Consider the following 21,050-nt stretch of genomic DNA (forward strand, 5'->3'; position numbering starts at 1 on the left):
GCAGCGCCAACAGAAGCTGCAACAACATGGAATCGGAACATTCTGACCGAGTGACCGTGCTCGACCGACCGACCGCCTGCTGGGCCGACGCCGACACGGCACAGCATGGGCATGGGCATGGGCATGAGGCATGACAGGAGAGCCGAGCTGCGGGTTGCAGGCTGCGGACTGGTCTTGAGACGCCTGATAAATTGGCAGCGACATTTCAGCCAAAACTTGACAATTAACAGCTGAAATACATGAGCTCATCCGCGTGCACGTGTATGTGTGTGTGAGTGTGTTTGGGGTGCCTGTGTGTGTGTGTTTTGTGTAATTAAAAGCGAGAGAGACAGGCGGGAAATTGCTCTGCTTAAATGTTCTTTCTTGGCGCTGCCTGCCTGCCTGCTGCCTGCCTGCTGCCTGCCGGTTGGTGGTCCACACTTTTCGACAAGATTGAATGCGCTACCAAAAATTATGCTGCCAAGTGGCACCGATGCATCCTGTACTTGCCGCAAAATTTACTTAAGCACAGAGAGCCATACATATTCATATGTTCGTGTGTTTGTGTGTGCATGTTTATTGTCTGTGTGTCAAGGCTATGCTTAAAATTTGTCCAGAACATTTGCACATTTTTGATTTGTTATGCTGCGGTGCACTGCGAGAAGTGTCTCTGCCATTTTGGAATGCAGTATGCCCTGAAGTACTACACGGGTTTTTAGCTTGAGGAATAATGGAATGGAATGGAGTGGTGGAGAGGAATGGAGTGTACTGGAATGGTATTAACTTGTGGCTGAATGGAATGGAATGGGGTGTACTTGTATGGTATTAACTTGTGGCTGAGTGTTAGAATTTTAAATCAAATGAAATTCCAGCAAAGCGTATGTCCATCAATCTACTCTTTTATTTCTTCATCCATCAAAGCATTCATCATCATTCTGCAGCTAGCAAATACTATTCGGAGTAATCAATTATTGTAGGCCCATTCACAGACACAGACAACGCATAATTGTATAAAAATATCAATAAATATTTGTTGCCTATTTTTTAGCAAGTCAATAAATTTGACTTAAGTTTATACAACTTAACAGCCTGACAGGCTGACTGAAAGTGCAATTATTTAGCTACTCTCTCTCTCTCTCTTTATCTAGTTAAGGAGCCACTACATTGTAGTTTCATTTCATAGCAAAATCTACAAGAATTCTCAGCAGGAACTTTTCTGTGAGTGTTAAATCTGAAAACAAACCCATGACCAAATATGCCGCATGCTGATGCTGAGGCCGTAACAGTGCACGTGGTGGCCAAAAAAAAAAAAGAATATAAAATAAACTGCACACAGATACACTCGCAGCGCTCCAGAGCGCCGGCAGCGACAGCGACAGCGACGACGCTGCGATAAGATAAAGCAGCGCACGATGACAAAAAGCACCCAGAGCTAACTACTACTATGATGACGACGACGACGTAGCGACGTCGCGTCGTCGCGTCGTCTGCCCACGAAGTTCTCGATGCAACAGCGATGCCAGCGTCGACGTCGACGCCATGGACACGGACTGCTGCTGTTGGCTGGGCGGGCGCTTACGAGTATAAAAGCCGTTGGTTTGGCCCGAGCGAGCATCACAGAACGGCGAACCGCGTTGCCGAGCACACGAGCCCAGAGCCCAGAGTTCAGAGTCCAGAGCAAGAGAGTTGAAGCCAGTCAGACCCAGACCCAGGACCTAACGGTAAAGTGAAACATTCGACTCATTTATTGTGTGTGTGTGTGTGCAGGTGCAGGTGCAGTTGGAGCTGCATCGCTTTTGGTGTTGATTTTGGTGCTGGTGTTGCCTGTGTGTGGTGTGTGTGTGCCTCTGTGAGTGTTGAGAGTTTCCGTTACAAAAACAAAAAATAAAACCGCAAAATTTTTGAAAAACACACATTTCAAAACCGACAAAAGAACAAGCGAACAAGCGAACAAGCGAACAAGAACAAGCCAAAAGTAACGAGCACAAGTGCCCCAAAGAATAAGAGCAAGTGGTAGGAGGGGTGGTGAGGGCGAGGGCGAGGGTGATGGCTCAACAGGAACCAGAGGCCCAGTTTTCCTTGAGTTCTGCTCTTGGCTAAGTGGGCAGATAGTTTCTAAAGGAACGGTAACGGTAACAGTAACGGCGGTAAAGGCTGAGGCGGACACAGACACAGACACGGCCACGGACCTGGACAAGTAAAAGAAAATTTTATACTTCTGCACCTTTTCGCTGGCATAATGAATTCATTTGAAAGTGCTGGGCTCTGGTCGGCCACAAGTTTCCCATAAAGTTTTTTGCCCCAGAGGGAGAAGAGAAAAATAATAGCGCAATGTGCCAACAGCAGACAGATTCGCCCTCGAAGGATCCTCGTCCTGTCCGTGCGCTTGTTGTTTTGCCAGGCATGCGTCGCTGGCCTTAGGCCGCGCATTGTCTTCTCTTTCGCTGTGCTGTTCTGTTGCAGTGGCGGCCCAGTGGAGTAAATTAAATGTAAATTAATGCAAATTACACGAAATTACTAGCAGGCCGGACCCGGTCCCCAACTCGGACTCGGACGGACAAAGCAGAACCTTGTGCTCCGTTTTGCAGTTTGCAGTTTGCAGTGCGCCCATGGAGCTGCATCAGCAGATAAAGAGCAAACGACAGTGCCGCTCGCATTGTCTATTATTTTAAATTGGCTGCGCAAATTTACGGCAACGCAAAAGTAATTAGCGACCGTTGAAAAAACTGTGCCACAGCCGCACTCAGAGCGGAACGGAGAAAGAGTCCATGCCAATCAAAAGGCACTCGGACCGGACTGGGAATTGAACGTGGGCTGGCACTGAGACAGAGACTGGCTATTGGCGATTGGCGATTGTCGATTGGGTCATTTGGTCACTGGGGGCAGCACTGGGGGATTAAGCAACTTGAAGTTTGCCGATTGTCTGAAGGCCTGTCAATCAATGTTGAATCGAATATTTTAAATATATCTCGAGCAAAAAATAAAACTCTTCTCCCCTGTGGGAAGAACATTCGATTGCAATCAGAGAAGCAAACAAAACAATTTCAACTTGTATGAAAATTGATCAATTCCCTCAGCTCGATTGTGCCGTAGCATACTTTTCAGCACTTGATGTTATCCAACTGTCAACTCAATGGCAATCCCTCATAATTTATTGCCAATTTTTCACCTGTTCGTCGTGTGTCGTGTGTTCTGATTTTGCAGAGCAAACCAAATTATGGTTTATGCAAATTAAATTGCGCCTCAACACCGCTCGCTCGCTGGCTCTCTAATTCGATTTGCTCAATAAATTGCGGAATCAAATCAAGGCACCCATTCCATATACATATATCTGACAGGCCACTAAAGCAGCAATTAAAATGTTTATGTTCTCATATTGAAATTTATAACCTCGCTGATGGATATTTATGCGGAGATGGCCCATTAAAAATAAGTGAGGCTCTGCCATATTGTGTTTATTAGAAAGACATCTCGCGAAGAGACCGAAACCGAACACACAAGCCCAAACTCAAAGAGAAACTAATTAACGAGCGTTCAGCGATGTTGGTTAATGTGGTTGCCTCGTGCCTCGGGCCTGCCACGAAAGCCAGGCGCCATTTGTGGCTGGCAGCGCTTGGTTTTTATGCATTGGCGCATGAGTATTGGTAATTATTGGGGAACGAGGCCAGCGGGAACTTCACAAAGACCTTCGATATCGCTGCGATATATGTATATGTAAATGCAAATGCCACAGCGGCAAACATCGGTGGCACGGGCCGTATGCGTAATCTGCTTGCCGCCGAATTCAATTTGTGCGCACATTTAATTATTAATTTCGCAGATAAACAATACTCACGTCTGGCTATTGAAAGGCTTTAAATTTCCGCTGCATTTTGCGCTTTCCACTTTCGAATTAAAGTCGATTCATTGGCTTAAATTACATCCACGATAAGTCCTGTGGAGCAGGGCGTGCAGGGTCTTATAGCACGTGGCAGAGGCAGCTGACAGCCCGAACGACAGGCACAACGAAAGGCAATGCCCAATCGCCAGGCATTGCAATTGAAAGTGAAAAGCGCGCCAAATTGAATTTCACATTTTTGCTGATGTGTTTTTGCCAGGCTTTTAGTAAGTCGAGATCTGTACTTTTATGCACGGGCTATACATATGTACATATGTATATATTTTTTATTCAATCCTGCCTCATTGCTCTTCGCCTGATGTTAATTGACGCGCACGTAGAAAATTAATGAACTGTGACAGTCGGATGTGGCTGTGGGTGAGAGAGTCCTGTGCGTGTGTGCGGACTGCATTGTGAAGGTGCCACTAAAGGCAACATTGTGTGGCATATTCATACAATTTCCATTATTAATGCATCTCATTATCGGTCGATTATTTATTCTTTACGAAAATACTGTGCACATTTATTCCGTGTGTCAGGGGAATTTTTGTTTGCCGGCTTAAATCATTCCCCGATTGTGTCACTTGAATGCTAATTTAAGCTTTATTTCTATTTTGTAATTAGTTTTGTAATCTTTATGGGCAATGTTCGCGAAACCTATGTTCCAATCGACCTTCAGATTAGCTTGTGTTGCATTTTTAACTTCAAATCAAACACTTTGCAACCTTCTTCCACCCAAGTACACAAAGTGAAAACTTACAGCCCGCTTAACAGCACTAAGCCGTATCTTGATGGTCTGTCTATAAGCGATAAGTCAACAGCCCATGATGGCCACTCTGCAGCATCGTTTGCTGCTAAGCTCATTGCCTTTTCCGAGCCAATTCCCCAATGATAACAACAAATATTGGCTTTAGTTAGAGGTGAAAGGTGAGACCTGCAGCTGACCAGGAGCATCCTTCTGTTCGCTGGTAACGGTTGTTGGCGCTCTTTCCATTTTACGCTCATGAGCATATCAAATTTGTGACTACGGAGATATTCCATTTAATTTTATTTCCAAGGCAAAGTGCATTTTCTAAAACAAAACAAAGCAAAAACAAACGGGCAAGCACAAGCACATTGCAAATTGCACGAATGCTTTGCTTTTAGTGCCGCCGGTTCCATCAGCCATCAGCCATCGGCATTGCTTGGTTTGGTTTGGACCAACGGTTTTGTAGTTGTCGTTGTCGTTGTCTCGTTGTCATGTTCATTGCATTCCACTCGACAGCCCTGCTGCTGCTGCTGCAATTTCCTTCTGTTGTGGAATTATGCTTTGACTGCTTTAGCCGCTCAGAGCGCAGCCCAGCCCAGCCCAGACGAGATGAATAAATTGGCAGGCAGATGAGAGCCACTGGTACCCCGAAAGTAAAACTAAAGTAAATATTGCGATGGCTCCTGACCACGCCCCCCACCTACCACGCCCCGCCCATCAGTGCCGCTTAATGGCAGTTAAGCAAACACGAAGCCTTTCAGAGGAATATGGCAATGACCATGCCTTTTGATGATTTGCTGCGGATGGCTCATGGCTCATGGCTCATGGCTCGGCAACCTGATGCCAGTAAATGCCTGATGCCAGTATATCCCAGCGTACTCGTATGCTCGTATACTCGTAGTTTTGTTTAATTTAGCACATGGCCCCTGCCCCTGCCTCTGCCTACCCGCCCGCCTGCTTCCGCTCAACTTTCCCCTGTGGCCGCCCTGCCCTCGGTGTGCTTTTGATTGAAGGTTAAATGAGCCAAGCAGCTCGCACACACAAAGAAAGCAAGAGGCAGGCAGCGGCAGCGGCAGTGGCAGTTCAGCCAAAGCCATTGCCTGCATTTGTGTCACATTTGGCTCAAAACCCACCCCACCTCGCTCCATCGCCAGGATGCATTTGCATTACGCGAAGCTCTTCTTTTTGTTGCCTTCTTAGACAGTCTTGTTTTATTTCCTTTTTGGCTGAATTAGTTCCCATAAACTAAGCCAGTCAACTAGAGCACACCCAATCCGTTCTGGCTGTGGTTCTGGCTGTGGGTCTGGCTCTGGTTTTGGTACTGAGTTTGGCTCTTTCCCAGCTTGCTCCTGGCCATGAATGTTAATTTTACGATCCGACCTCTTCCTTGGCATGGCCACAGCCCCTAATTGAGAGAGCGCTTTAAATTCGAAAGCTGTCTCGTTACGAGATACACTTCATTTTCCAATTTTAATACTATTTGCCAAGTTCTGCCTGGCTCTGACCTGCCCTGCCCTGCCCCTGGGCTCCCACAACATAATTGAGTATTTCTATTTTATGTTCTTGTATTGTTGTCGTTGCAGTTTCCCGTTTCCGTTTAGCGAGCAAGCAGCAGCATCAGCAACAGCCACAGCAGGGTACAGCCAATAAAACTGCACAAATAAAACAGCAATTGAACAGCAGACGCCGCAGCAACAACAACAACAACAACAGCCATCACAATGTCGATCTCCGATTTTCGCAAAAAGAAGCTGCTGTTCCTGTTCAACGTGTTCTTTGGTGAGTACAAGCAAGGGTCGGTCGCTCGTATGCGTGCCAGAATGATGAATGGCCATGGCCCCGCCAGCATAGCATAGCAGAGCGAAGTTCCTGAAGACAAACCACCGCAATCGATGTCAGTTTCAGTGTATTGGTGTTTGGCCAAAGAGAATGGAGAAATATTTCGCTTGCGTATCACACAGAAAACTTTGATTAGATTGCACTCGATTTGTTTGAGAGTTGTTTAATGGGGGATTGTTAAATCACACACGCACACACACACACAAGTCGACTGCTGTCAGGAGTAGGAAATGGGAAAAGCATTTCAGTTATTATCCGTTTGTGACACACACACACACTCATAATACGAATGACATATATTAGCATGCCATTCCATTTCGGCGACATCTTCTTTGGATTTTGGCAAGCAGACAAGACGAACAGTCCTCGTCGCGTATACGTAATATGACCCGAACATGAATTCCATTTGAGTGCCGCCAAGTGCATTCCACTCTATTCCGTTTTCAATGCCTTGCAGAAGTCAAACAAAACTCTTGCCAAATTTAAAATTAAATTAAAACGCATGTAAATGTCAAACAAACAAAAAAAGGGAGAAAAGAAAACTTTCGAGGAGTGCAACTGGGCAACTGGGCAACACTGCAACCGCAGTGACTGTGGCTATAGGTTAAGTTAAGTGCTTTTCAATTATGACTAATTTACCTTCGGCGCTGGTGCCTGTGACTGGCTTATCCTGGCACACCGCGACAATGCAAACGTCCTTCTGCTTGGCTCGTTGCCCGCCCCGCCATTGACAGCAGCTGGTCCGGAAATAACAAATAGCTCAGGGTGGCAAGGGGAGGTGGTAAACACACACAAAAAAAAGAACCGAAAAGAGTCATAAAACGCAAGCGCCAAACACTTGACACTGAAATTGAAGTGGCCGTTTGCACACCGTTGCAAATGATAATGACAGGCCCGCATGGCCAAAAGCCAAATGTTTATAGAGTGTGGGAGAGGTGGGATTGGGTGGGATGGGATGGGATGGCGGGAGAACGGGAAGTGGCGGCAGTCAGGATGGAAGGAAGAAAGAGGAAGGTGGCCGTGCAATTGTGTTGATGTTTCGGCCGATGGAGCGTTGTCCACACTCTCGTGGGCCGGAACATTGTCACAGCTGTGCGGTGGATGCCGCTTGCCACGGCTTGCCATGAAATCCGTTTAGCCAGCTCATATTGTTCATCGCTCTGTTTCGGCTCTGTTCTCTGTTCTTTCTCTCTTTTGGGCGGCAAAACCAAACAATGCGGGACTACATCTACATCCACGAACTTTACGCTCGCTGCATTCAACTGAATTGCCCGAAAAACACCAACAATGCGAACGGACGATACCACCCCTCGAAACAGATGTGAACCAAAGCGGGGAAATCGACGTAAAGGACTTCGAAATGGCCATCGAGGTAAGTGGAGCGGAGCTGCCGAGCCAGACCGGAAACTATACCAATAAAACAAACAAAAACAACAAAAAAAACAGACCCAAAAAAATTTGAATAAATTTTTTGGAAAAATGCTTGCAAACTCTGCGAAAAATTCGGCCCGAATGCAGCAAATAAATGCGAGACGAGTGTGGAGTGCGGAGCACTTACATCAGCTCGGGAGGGAGCACCTCAGCCCAAAAACAACAATGGGCAAAAGCAATCGCAAGAGAGCGAGCACAAAAAACAATGCTCGCATTGGCCAAATGTTTTTTGTTGATTTGCATGCAGTTTCCCTTCCCCCCCTTCCCGACCCCCTTTTCGCTTAGCTGATAACTCAATTTGGGAACGCGTGCTGACGGACGGTTATTGTTTTTTGCTTTCTGTCCATTTGCAGCGCGTTTGCAAGCTGCGCGGCTGGGCTAAGGACACGCCAAAGAACAAGGAGACCTACGACTTGATGATGGAAATTTGGACTGGTCTGCGATCGAAGGCGGACAAGGATAACGATGGACAGGTGAGCAGCCCGTTCTCTCTTGTGTCGTAAATTTCGTGTGGCAACTGCATGTCAAGTGGCCTGGATTTGGATTGAATTGGGGGCTGCAGCTGGTGCCAGGGGTGGGGGTGTCGAGGTGCTGCTGTTGTTGCTGCTGGGTTTTTGTTGAATGCCTCTGCTCTGGCTTCATTGTCAGCGCCCAAAGTGCTGAAATCCATGGACTGCTCTCGGTGCCATTGTGACAGCAGTTGACAAGTGTCCAAGCACCTACACACACACACACACACACACAGATGCAGACACAGACACAAATACATACATATATATGCATGTAGAGGCCAGCACATTACAAATTTCGTCCGCTTTTTGCATTGTCTGACAGACACACGGAAAAAAACGAAGATAAAAAAATTTGTTCATAAATTTTATTTTTTTATTGGTACGGAATGTGGCAAGAGGAGGGGGATGGGTGGTAAACAAATTCCCTGCCAACAAGCGGAAATTGAATTGTGAATTATTTGAGAACTGCAATCTCAATTCCGGAGACTGCCGAAGACTTTAGTTCACTTAGTTTTCCTGGTTGCCACATTCTCATTACGAAGACAAACTTTGTCACTGGCTGTGCGGTGGGGTTACGGGGGACTCGAGAAATTGGCACAAGTTTCCCTTTGGCACAATGGATATGCCATAATCGTACAGAGAGTGCAGCAAATTAAATTATAATCCAGCCTCGAATACCGCCCATTGCTCTCCGCCCCACCCGCTGAATCAGCATCGTGCAACCAAAGCCGCCGCAACAACCAACGCAATGCGATACGTACAAAGCGAACAGAAATTGAAATGTCAGACCAACAAAACCTCGGCTTAGTTCTATTGAAGCGGGCTACGGGTTACGGATATTTTGTGCTCAACTAAACTCGACTCGGTGCGACCCAATGAGGTAGCGGCGCAACTTCAAATGCAACAAAGCCGCAAAAGTTTTGGCCACTGGCCAAGGAACTTGACGGAGTTTTGCTGCCCAAATATGGCCCAGAGAGAGAGAGAGAGGGAGAGCCCAAACAATTGTTGGTGTCCTTTGTGAGTCACACAGACTTATGCGGCTTAAGATTTATTGTTCTCCTTCCTCCAACAAACTAAAGTCGAGCACGTGCCGTGCCGTGACACGGGGGGAATGTGAATGCGAATCGGAATGTGCCCTCAAATTAGCTGGAAAATATACTTACTAAGGATTGAAGATGCTCACGCACCACCCAAAAAACCAGCCACCCTCTTTGCTTTGGCTTATACCCTGCAAGACACAGGGTCAAGTAGCTGGATGGGCAATAAACATAAAAATATGCAGCCAGTTCGATTGCTGTTTAGAGTTCTCTTTGGCTGTGGTTCTGGCTGCCCACAATGTCTGTGTCTCCTTATTTATGGCCGTATTAAAACATGCTAAAACGTAGCGGCTGCTTTGGCTTTGTCGAAGATACCGCAATTAATGGTGGGGTGGGTGGGGGGCATGGGCGTAGGACTGCAGTCGCAGGAGAACTGCTGCCAAGTTGGTCAAGGCGTCGATGGTCGATGTTGCGGTAATTGCCGTTGTTTGGTATTGGCAGCCAGAAAATGTTAATAACGCATCGCTAGATGCCCGTCCACAGCGCATAAATTACACCCCCTAGTGGCTACCCAACCCCAACGACCACCACACTAGTCGCCCGACCAGCCATAACGCGTTTAATAGGCAATGGAATGGTTGTTTTATGTACCTCCGCAGCTCCGCCTGCGGCTGGACTAGCTAATGGGCTTTTCAGCACTGGGCGGGACGCATAAATCTGACGCTCTTAATCTTGACTCGTCTTGTCGCTCATCCATTACCCGCCGCCTCTCTCATCCTCATCCGCATTCCTCTTCCTCAGGTCAGCGTGGACGAGTGGTGCAACATGTGGGACGCCTACGCCAAGGATCCGAGCAGCGTGATGGACTGGCAGAATGCCTACATGAACTTCATGTTCGATCTGGAGGATGCCTCCCATGATGGCGGCATCGATGTCACCGAATTCACGCTGGTCTGCTCCAGCTATGGCCTGGAGAAGAACGAGTGCGAGGAGGCCTTCAGCAAGATGGCCCAGGGCCAGACCGACGTCACTCGCGAGCAGTTTGCCGCCTTGTGGAAGGAGTACTTTGCCGCCGAGGACATCAATGCGCCAGGCAACTTCATCTTTGGCAAGACCAACTTTTAGGCCACTTCAAAATCCAGAGACCGAGACGGAGACCGAGACCGAGACCCAGCCTCAGGAGCCCACTGGTCATGGCCAACACTGATGAATGATGAATGCAACAAGTGAAATTATAATGAAACAAACAAAAATATCTAATATATGTAAACGTTAATTGATACTCGCAGGAGCAGGAAGACAATGTCAAATTCGACTTCAATTTGGATCTCGATTCGCGCACTTTGATGCTCCGTTGCTCCGTCGTTGTTACGCAGTTAGTTGAGTGTTGTTTTCTCTCCAAGTATCTCAAGTTTTGCCCAAAATAAATGTTCTAATTTAGTAGAGTAATCTAATCTGTCTATTTATACTTTATATACCGATCCTAGGCGCATATGCAAAAGTGCCAACGAGCAAGGCACGTGAACAGTAAATCACTAAACATTTAAAACATACATATATGTACTGTACCTTTACGAACTACGACTATATCTTTGCAATGATATCAAATACTTACCAGTACGAGCGACAACAGGGATCCACACGGATCCCTGCCCTGCCCCGTATCTGTGTGGTGCATCAATTAAATCAATTAAACTGTCAAATTGTTTATGTGTGTGTAGTCGTCGTTTATCGCCTCGCATCTGTGGCGCATAAATTTAAATTTAAATCTAAATTGTAAATGTAAAGTGTTCCAAGAAATTACAATAATAAAATCAAAATATCTACGCATTCGTATCTTTCACTTGTTGCCGTTCCCCTTGCCACTCCCCTTGCCTGGATTGCCCTGTGTCGATTGGGGCGGAGGAGCAGCAGCCGCCCAGATAAGATCTAAGGTTGGCCAGCAATTTATGAATATTTAAATCCAGTCAGTAGTCCGGTCTGAACAGTGGACAGTGTCTGTATGGAAAGCGCCCAGGCTCCCAGGGGGAGGGAACATCGTAATTTATGCAACTGCATGCAGGCAGCACTTAAATTGCGGACGCCATCGGCGTGAGTGGCAGCCAAGTTGTGTGGATTAGCCATGTTATCAGCGTTCCATTCGCTAATGGGCCATAATGACAGGGTTTGCTGCTTCCAGAAATTCGTCCCTTAAAGCAAGATTAGAATAATTTTGAATTTAATCGGTGGTACAGAGTAGCGACTCCAGTTGATTCTGTACATTGGAACACACATCCTGTGCGCATTCCAAGCCAAGGTGCTTCACTTCATTAAAAGCTAAAAGATTAAAAGATCGCTGTATGTTTTAACAGCGATCTGTTAAATGAAGATCTAATTATGCTCCCAGTCCTTTTGGTGCCAGCCATTTCTACATGATTTTTACATTCCAGATGTAACAAAAAAACACGACAGTAGCGCCACATCAGTCGTGTTGGTTTGCCGAACTAAGCGCACATGGCGCTCATTTTCAAATTCCAACTAAAATGATGGGTAGCACTTATCGTGTGCCTTGGCACATTTGGGTTTTCTTTGGGTCTGGCAGCACTCTCGCAGTCAAACAGTGTGGCAGCACTATTCCAACAGCTGTTTGCCCGCCCGCGTTTTAGTTTTGTACGAAATAAACATTGAAAATATCCACAAACTATGAGTAATATCGTGCAATACGTTGTGGTGCGGAGTGACCTGCGTTCGGCGCTCAATTGGCCCTTGGGCGCCATTATTGCACAGTGCTGCCATGCCACGGCAGCCGTGATGCATTTGAACGCTGAAGATGCCGACACGGTGGCGTATCTGAACGATCTGGACAACATGCACAAAGTTGTGCTGGAGGTTCGTATTCCGCTCATTTACATTGGCTGACAGACAGGCGGTAATCAAAGTATTCCAATCCCCTGCCCCACAGGCCAAGGACGAGGCGGCACTGATGAAACTCGGCGAAAAGTTGAAGGAGCATGAAATAAAACACAAACTGTGGATTGAGCAGCCGGAGAACATCGCCACCTGCATCGCATTGAAGCCATATGTGAAGGAAAGCGTTCATAAATACGTTAAGCACCTTAAGCTGCTCAAAGAGTAATAAAAATGAAAGTTTCCAAAAGTAATTACTCAACTGAATCCATTACCCCCAACCAGCCAGCCAGCAGCCCAAGTGCAGCTAAAATGCATTTAACTTTTCTCGATTTTTATTTAAGTTTTTGTTTTTAAATAGTTTCTGTAAAAAATAGCTGGGGTTCCTTCCGGTTTGCTTATTGCCGTAGAAATACTCCTAGACGTAGATGTAGATGTAGTAGATACAATTTATACTCGTACTCGCATATTTAGAGGTACATTAAATCTAGAACTAAATGTTGCTGTTTGTTCAATGAGTGCCTAGAGCGACGTCATGGAGCTGGGAACCGAACTGGTTGCAACTTTGGAGCAATTTGGCACAGATGCAGGATGCAAGATACAGGATATAGTTATAGATGGATACAGTATACAGTACAGTACAGAGTGTGTGGGGATGTAGGTAGCATTGCTAGAGCTTTTTGTTCGATTCGATTTGATTTCTACATTTAACAATAACAAATTACTAAAATTAGGAGCAAAGCGCTTAGATTCTTCGTATGGATATTGCGGTGGCTCGACCACGCCTTCGATGCAGCTGCCGCATGGGGACTGGTACTGTCGATTAGTTTTTTGTTTGCGTATGCTGCAGCGCATTCAGCTCGTCCTTGAGCCAGGCCTGCCAGTTCTCCTGCTGGTGGATGGGGGAGGTCAAAACAGATGGTTAACCAAAAATGGCCACAGTTGGATAAGGAATCAGAAAAGACAAATAAGCGGCACGCATTACCAGGACCCATCACCAAGCAAAAGCCAAGCTAAGTGTTACTACTACGATAGTGTTTGTGTATCTGTGTTCAGGCGAAAGGGTAATTGATGGGAGTGAGTGTGGGAGAGAGAGAGAGATAGTGAGGGTGAGCTGGAGCGGTCGAGTGTATGCTAATGGCATCTACTTTAGCGAACCGTTAGACGCAGCGGCAGCCAGCAGGCCAGCCAGCCAGCCAGCGCTAGCCAGCCACTTGGCATTTGTTAACGCTAATTGCAAATGTCAACAGAGCGAAACAGAACCAAAGCTCGCTCGCAGCGGAAATCGGAAATGCTTAACTAGTCGCCATTGCCATTGCTCTGTGTCTGTGACTGTGCCTGTGTCAGTGTGCGTGAGTGTGTGCGCGAGTGTGTGGGTTTAAGTGTGTGTTTCAAGTGGAAGTGTAAGTGGATTTTGTGTGTGTGTGTGTGGGTGTGTGTGTGTCTCAGAGAGCGGGTCTGTTTGTTTGCTTTGGTATGTTTGTGTTTGTGTTTGCCATTTTCTGGGTCGGTTGTCTGCCTGTTTCCTTTTCACTCATTGTTATGCAAATTATCCTGATATTCATCATATTCGTTTTCATTATCCTCCGCCTCCGCCTGCTCCGTCCTCCTCCTCCTCCTGCTCGTAATCGCTGGCGTTGCTTTCCGGCTGCGTTACATCGGGCAAATAATCCTTGTGCACGGGCGTTGAGATGATTGGCTCCTACGGGCGGCAGCGACGACGACCCATTCCGCATTTCACATCCGGTGCACGTTTTAGTGGGTGGCGTGGGTGGCGACAGTGGAGTGTCGGATAGTTCGGGTGTTCGTACGCGTTCGCAAGTGTATTAGTGGTGTGTGTGTGTGTGTGTGTGCAAAAGCAAAAGTTAGTTAACCAAGTTAGACAAAAAGATACATACGAGTACAAATACATAGGGCTAGAGGAGCTGGGAGCTAGGAGCTAGGATCTGGGATCTAGGACTGGTGCATGCGTAATTTCAATGATGAACTTTTGGTTAGCCAATTGAGGGAGGGGAGGGAGCGTTTGGTTGGGCTGAGAGCTTTTTGTGTGTGTTACGAATCACATGCTAACCTTTGGCGGCCGCCAGCCACAGCCGGGCAACGGCAGCCCATCGGCGCCGAGGGGGCACGGTGCGTCCAGTCCAGGCACGCCCTGTTCGCCCTTGTCGCCGCGATCTCCTTTGCGTCCCCGTTTCCCGGGCGGGCCAGCATCCCCACGTGAGCCCTGCTCCCCGCGCGGACCTTCCTGGCCGGGTATGCCGTCGGTGCCCTTTTGTTTCATTGTACACAAAAGTGTGTGTGTGCCAAAGTGGATAGAGTGGGGTGTGTGTGTGTGGGGGTGTGGTGGTGTGGTGGTTTTTGGGGTCAAAGAGTGTTGCAAAGACAGTGTATTACGCCAACAGAAAGAGATTTGCATGCAAACAGAGATAAAAACAGTGAGAAAAAGAAGAAAAGAAGACACAAATTATTGAAATTAGCAACCACATAAAGTAGATAACATATACAGTGAAATGTTCTGTTCGGTTCGGTTCTGTTTCAGCCAACAGGATGATGCTGAATGTTACAGACGATGCTGCTGCGTGCTTACCGGCAGTCCCGGATCGCCTCGCTCTCCCTTGTGTCCCGTCTCGCCCTGGGCACCCTGCGAATACAACAAAGGCAGATCGGTTATACCCAAAACATATACATATGTGGAACAGCCTTTCAGTGCGGCCTAATGGAAAATACCTTCATGCCATCCAAGCCAGGTGGACCCTGCAGCGAGTGAAAGAGAGAGAATGGATAGAGCGTGTAATTAGTAAAGCAGTGCGAAATGTGGGGGGGGAAATTCTGCCTGCCGATGGACAAATACGAGTACGAATATTTTGTGTAATTTTTAAAGGCGTTATGCAATTAATTTCCTTTTTTTGTTGTTTAGTAAAAAACCATCACTTTATTGAAAAATGCATTATTAAAACGAAAATTATGTTAGTTTCATTTAGCCGTCGCCTTGTTTGCCTTCTCAATATTTGCACACACACCATGCTCTGGCAAATAATTAGCAATGGGATGGATTTATTTGCTTGAATCGAATCGAATCGAATCATACAATACATTTGGAATGCACACAGCAGCATGGATAAAAAATATTGCATTTCGTGCTTTGTGATGGCATTAATGCATTCGCACATCGACATTTAGTATGTATGTATATGCGTGTACAATGTACATATGTAAGTATATAGACATAAATACACATCAATTTATATTTCATACATATATGTATGTATATATATATTACTTTTTTTTTAAGTTTTATTTTGTCGTTTGCAAACTTTTCTCGTTTAGTATGTAATTTAATTAACAAATTTACACTTACAATTATTGTTAGCTGCTTATTAGGGGCATTGGCGTGGCCTCTTTATTTTTCTCTTTAATTAATTATACAATAGTTGGGTAAGTATTATAATTTAATCGCGAAAACACACACAATTCATTATTCTAGCCTATGGATCGAAGAAGAGAGAGTGGGGGGGAGTGGAGTGGAGTTGAGTTTAAAGTTAGGTAAGAAAGAGAAAGTAAGGATCTATATTCTAGAGTATTCAGCGTGAGTATTTTGAGGTGTATAGTGAGAGAGAGAGAGAGAGAGAGTAAAATGGCAAGTAAACAGTTGGAAATTAATTAATTAATTATGGTTAAGCTTAAGTGTTATCATCATCAGCTGTATGTACACGTGGCAAGGTTCTTTGACTTTTCACTGGACTAAATGAAAATTGACATGCAAATTGTATTTTATTTTATTTTTTGTGTGCTATTTTCCACTCGGGGATTAATACGAGACAACGAGAGGAGAGACACATCTAATTGAAAACAAATTGACATATTCATTGTGATTTTCGATGCCGTTTGCAGTTGGTGTACGTTTTTTAAAGCTGCAAACATTTGCCATTTTCCATTTCTCATTTGCATATTCAATAATTTCCCATTGAATTGTGGGTGTGGGCGGGGCCAGGGCCGAGGCTGTACTGCTCTCGAATGGCAGAATATACATACATACATACATACTTTTATCATCATTTGCATTGTATTGTTTCATTTGCATTGATTATGTTTCACTTTTGGGGATGATTTTTATTTGTCCTTTCCTTTCCTTTGCATAGTTTGAACATTGAAAATTGAAAATGCTACAGATAAATGTAAATTTATGCCATCATTTTGCCTTTACATATACCATACACCCATACACCATATACCATATACATAAACATACATATATAGAATTATGTTTGCGTTACTTTAGTTGAGATGTTCGATGAAACCAATAGGATACATAGTGGGATTATGTATTTATTGTTTGATATTTCGCAGCTCCCCAGAGCTCCCTGCTGCTCTGCGGGAATTTGCTCTGGCAACTATATCCAATTGCATTCAACTTTAACCTAACTAGTTTCGGTTGCTTCTAAGAATATTTAAAGAGTTAACACTGAAAAATATGCACAATTGAATTGGATAGCTCTTTGTGTTTTGTTTGGTTTTCTTTGTGTGTTTCTAAGGGAAATAGTACGATTACATTCAGTTGTATGTATATATATATATATATATCTCTTTTAGTGCAAGTTTATGTTGTATATTTGTTTTGTATAAGTATGCAAACTGTATGCATATTACAATTGTAAAACATTGAGAGCTTAAACTGGATCAAAATATCTTACAATTTCTGCTTTATTCTTTCGGTTTGGGGAGTACACAAACATTTATCATTTATCCATACATACATACATGTGTGTATGCATATTGTATTTGTATTTATATTCATTTGCGTGCAGATATTGTTGCTGCTTGTTGCTCTTGACTTTTTGCTGTTGAATTCTTCGCATGGAAGCTTTGGCAAATATGCTTTGTATGAATGAGAACTATTCGTATTCGAGTATTCAGACAAAGCCAATGGACGGCACCTAAGACAATGCAGCAGGAGCAGGAGCAGAAGCAGAGGCAGAAACCGGAGTCATCCATCCAGTCCTTCACACAATCTAATTAGGTAACTAATTAAGTCACTTAATGCAACGATTGGCAACGCTTGAGATTGGTTTGAAGTATAATCTATCAATTAGTCATTCGCACCCGTGGAAGCCCTTGAAACTGCCAGCGGATCGGAATCCCCTGTGTGTGCCGTTTGCGCGCTGCCTGTTTTCACGTACAACGGTGCGTATGATTTATGCATTTTCAAGAGGCTTTCCCGCTTTACTCGCTCCTGCTGCTGTTGCTGCTGTTTGCTGTTGCTGCTGCTCCTGCTGCAATCTCGCTTCTCACAGAGCAGTGGCAAATGAAATGCAATTAAAATATTTGCATTGCATATTTGTTAGTTGGTTTGCTGTCTGTTTTTGTGTGTGTGTGTGTGTGTGTGTGTTTGTGTGTGTGTGTGGCAGGTTGAAAGTTTGTTATTTGATTCCAATTGATGGATGTTTGTGTGTGCGTGTAAATACATATGACTCTGCAGACCCACATATGTCTGTCTGTCTGTCTGTCCATCCATCTGTTTCTGTTTCGTTTGCTTCATTTGCTTGTATACATAAATACTTATTAGACTCTTGGGGATTGGGTTTTTTTTTTTAAAATGATATGAATACTAATATTAATTTTTTCTTTCATGCAAATGCCAAGGGCCGGGACCAGAGCCAGGGCCAGGGCCAGGCCAGGGCAGGTGTGCAATTGGTACTGACATGCTGCTATTTCAATTCAATTCAATTTCAATTCTCTGTACATGGGTGCGTGTTTTTACAACTTGATACAATACACGTATATATATTTATATATATGCCTGGTATACATATATGTATAGACGACAACTGAGAGCACATTTGACAAGCGTTGCGCGGCGGCTTTTTAACTTTGAACATTTGTTTTGCTTTGATTAAAATTGTTTTCATTTCATCATATGTATGAGTGTTGCGTCAGGACTTTCTGTTTCTATATATGTGTATGTGTTTGTGTTTGTGTGTAAGTGTGCGTGTGCGTGTAGGAATTTTTTTCTCTTCTATCGCATTTTATTTAGACTTTTGGCGCAATGTCTGTGTTGTGTGTGTTGCTGTTGTTTGGTTATTGTTTAATAGACTCTGCCTGCACATTTAAATGGTATTAGTAGTCGCCCCACACCTGTTCCAAGTAGAAAAAAGAGATGAGAACACACAAAAAGGTTAGACAGGTGTTTAGTCACGAGACCCAGTAAAATAGCAAAAATGTAACAAAAGCCATAAATATTAGTGTGGGAGATTAATGCCAAAAATGTTGATACCAGTACGAATAATTCCAAATTACAAATTAAAAGCCAAACAAACAATAAGGTTTTTTCCAATGAGCGCAAATAAAGTTCAATTCAATTATAAAAATTTACCGGTATGCCAGCCTTGCCCGCCGGACCGGAGGGCCCGGATTCTCCTCTCATACCCATCGGGCCCTGAAAGTAACCAAAATGAAATCATAAATACGAGTACATACTAGACTGACAAAATATATTCTATTCCCTTGAATTTCCGCTACTTACCGGCAGCCCCATGGGCCCCTGATCACCCTTGTGGCCCTTCTCGCCCTGCAACACAGAGAGAGGGAGAGGAGAGTGGAGAGTAGAGTGTTGGTTAGAAATTTATGTTTGGGCGTTGGTTTTGACTATGTTTTAAGGACTCTTACCGAATCCCCTTTGCGTCCATCCAAGCCGCGGTCGCCTTGGGCGCCTGTGTGTCCTGGCGGGCCCATGGGGCCGGGCGGTCCCGGTGGGCCATACAACTGGGAAAAGAAATCAAATCAAATCACTTGGCACTTAATCATTTTCGGTGGTGGCTTACGTATTCGATGGTGGGCATGTGTGGGGCATCGGCCATGCCGTCATCCTGGCGACGACGCATCTTACGGTACTGAAATCGAACGATATCCTTGAGCTGTGGATTCATTAGCAGCGCACTTGAAGTACTCACCGAATCGCCACGATCCCCTTTGTCGCCTTTGACGCCAGGATAGCCAGGTGGGCCAGGTAGACCCGGTGGCCCCATCAATCCTGGCGGCCCAATGTCCCCGCGATCGCCCTTCTCCCCAGGCGGCCCCTGATATCCGGGCAGACCTGGCGGCCCCTCTATGCCGGGCTCCCCAGGCAGGCCGTCCAAGCCGCGTGGCCCCAAGGAACCAGGTTCGCCGGGCTCGCCGGCATCGCCCTTGCTGCCATCGCGTCCGTCGCGTCCATCCTTGCCAGCCAGCCCAGGCGGTCCTGGCGGGCCACGCAACAGTGTCACCGGCGGATCGTCATAGTCCTCGTCCAGCTTCGTGCCACCAGGCCCAAAGAGCTGCAGTGGATGGCGATTGCGATTGCGTTCGATGCGGGTATGGATGTATGGATAGACGGAAGCAAGAGTTAAGGGGGTGGGAACAGAGCGTGATGGGGGAGAAAGAAGATGGCAAATTTAGTGTGGAGATTAATTTATGCCACGTGGCACCGCCCGAGGCGTTGCACGCGCTCGTTCCACACGCTTTGAAGAGGCAACAAAAGCGGCGCGTAATTCGCCAAAAACAAAAAAAAAAGTTTACCCAAAAAAAACCAGAGTGGGGTGTTGGGTTGGCTTGGGTTAAATTGGGGCAGTGGGTGCGGTGTGGTGCGGTGTGCGGTGTGCTACGGTGGTTGGGTGGCTTGGCTTGGCTTGTGCCGTGTGCCGCAGCGAAAGTCTTTTGTGTGCCACGAAATTGTGTTAAGTGCAAGTTGGAGCAGCATCCCACTCACCCCACTCCTCCACTCTCATTTCCCAGACCTGGCTCAGACAATGGCCTGCATAGAAAATCTTTAAAACCGATGACGGGATGGATGGAACCGTGGAGCTTTTGTTGGGTGAGTGCGAGCAGAGGAGCGAGTGCGAGTGCGAGTACGAGAGTCGAAAATAAAGTCAACGACAGCCAGCGACTTCTCTACGTGCTTCGAGTGCCTATGCGAGTGCCTGTGCGAGTGCGAGTGCTCCTCGTGTGTATGTCTGTGTGTGTGTGTTTGTGTGCTTTATGTGCTTAAATGTACTCCCTCCCATGTGTGTTTGTGTGCTTTGCTCTTTGGCTCTTGTCATTGTAGGTGTGTGTGTGTGTGTGTGTGTGTGTGTGTGTGTGCATAGCAAAAGACAATTAATTGTTTTTTTTTTCTTCTTCCTTATTTTTTTTTGTGGCGCTGCTAGGCAAATTTCCAGAGTGCTGCCGCTCCAGAGACAACAACGAACCGAAACCACACCAGGACCCAAGCTTCGATGAGTCCAAAGTGCACACACATACACACACACACACCAGCTGCATCCACCGTGAAGTGGATGGTGGAAAATTACCAAAAGCTTTGTGGCTGTGGCGGGGGCGTTGGAATTGCATTCAGACCGCATTGCAGCCGCACAAAAACCTCTATTAGGCAAATGCTGAAAGTCATAAAAGGCAACCACAGCAAGAACAAAAACAACTATAGAATGCTGGGGAAATATGTTAAGAAGCGAGCAAAATAAGGGAAAAGCCATTTACACAAGTGGCTCGAGCCAATAGAGAGAGACACTCGACTCGAGATGCTCCACACTGGCTGGAATATTGAATCGACTTCTGTCGGTCATAGGATTAAAGTTGAGTTTCGTATTCGATTTAATGCGAATGCAATGCAAATGTATCTGCTGTGTCTGCGGTGACTGGCATTGAGTTATGACGAAATCCGATTAAATGTATCCATTATCCATTTGGCCATCCTCTTGCCGGGCATTATGCCA

The 21,050-nt window shown here is 45.7% G+C and overlaps 3 protein-coding genes across 3 annotated transcripts in view; 2 read left to right on the plus strand and 1 right to left on the minus strand.

The window, feature by feature from the left end:
- The first annotated feature begins 1,588 nt into the window (after positions 1 to 1,588).
- Positions 1,589 to 10,584, plus strand: LOC111082512 (calexcitin-2). Its single transcript, XM_022378735.2, has 5 exons — positions 1,589 to 1,700; positions 6,188 to 6,383; positions 7,763 to 7,815; positions 8,228 to 8,347; positions 10,225 to 10,584. Exons 2-5 carry the CDS (start codon positions 6,326 to 6,328, stop codon positions 10,546 to 10,548), a joined length of 555 nt encoding a protein of 184 aa, XP_022234427.1. The 5' UTR covers positions 1,589 to 1,700; positions 6,188 to 6,325; the 3' UTR covers positions 10,549 to 10,584.
- A 1,403-nt stretch (positions 10,585 to 11,987) lies between these two features.
- LOC111074757 (putative peptidyl-tRNA hydrolase PTRHD1) lies at positions 11,988 to 12,563 on the plus strand. The gene is made up of 2 exons (XM_022368081.2): positions 11,988 to 12,291; positions 12,365 to 12,563. The coding sequence occupies exons 1-2, from the start codon at positions 12,106 to 12,108 to the stop codon at positions 12,536 to 12,538; spliced, it is 360 nt and encodes a 119-aa protein (XP_022223773.1). The 5' UTR covers positions 11,988 to 12,105; the 3' UTR covers positions 12,539 to 12,563.
- A 1,167-nt stretch (positions 12,564 to 13,730) lies between these two features.
- The window catches only part of LOC111077656 (collagen alpha chain CG42342), a 70,610-nt gene continuing 63,290 nt past the window's right edge, over positions 13,731 to 21,050 (minus strand). Inside the window, 10 exon segments of the mRNA XM_022375897.2 lie at positions 13,731 to 13,908; positions 13,910 to 14,011; positions 14,381 to 14,578; positions 14,897 to 14,950; positions 15,037 to 15,063; positions 18,680 to 18,742; positions 18,830 to 18,874; positions 18,973 to 19,068; positions 19,128 to 19,196; positions 19,257 to 19,619. Coding sequence (XP_022231589.2) covers positions 13,840 to 13,908; positions 13,910 to 14,011; positions 14,381 to 14,578; positions 14,897 to 14,950; positions 15,037 to 15,063; positions 18,680 to 18,742; positions 18,830 to 18,874; positions 18,973 to 19,068; positions 19,128 to 19,196; positions 19,257 to 19,619 — 1,086 coding nt within the window. The 3' untranslated portion in view covers positions 13,731 to 13,839.

This window comes from Drosophila obscura, unplaced genomic scaffold, assembly GCF_018151105.1.
Source record: "Drosophila obscura isolate BZ-5 IFL unplaced genomic scaffold, ASM1815110v1 contig_150, whole genome shotgun sequence".
Lineage (NCBI taxonomy): Eukaryota > Metazoa > Arthropoda > Insecta > Diptera > Drosophilidae > Drosophila > Drosophila obscura.

Excerpts from the sequence above, each read along its gene's own strand:
- LOC111082512 (XM_022378735.2), top strand. The coding sequence starts at position 6,326 with ATGTCGATCTCCGATTTTCGCAAAAAGAAGCTGCTGTTCCTGTTCAAC. Across the intron at positions 6,384-7,762 it reads CCTGTTCAACGTGTTCTTTG|ATGTGAACCAAAGCGGGGAA; the intron begins GTGAGTACAAGC and ends CCCTCGAAACAG. Across the intron at positions 7,816-8,227 it reads ACTTCGAAATGGCCATCGAG|CGCGTTTGCAAGCTGCGCGG; the intron begins GTAAGTGGAGCG and ends GTCCATTTGCAG.
- LOC111074757 (XM_022368081.2), top strand. The coding sequence starts at position 12,106 with ATGAGTAATATCGTGCAATACGTTGTGGTGCGGAGTGACCTGCGTTCG. Across the intron at positions 12,292-12,364 it reads TGCACAAAGTTGTGCTGGAG|GCCAAGGACGAGGCGGCACT; the intron begins GTTCGTATTCCG and ends CCTGCCCCACAG.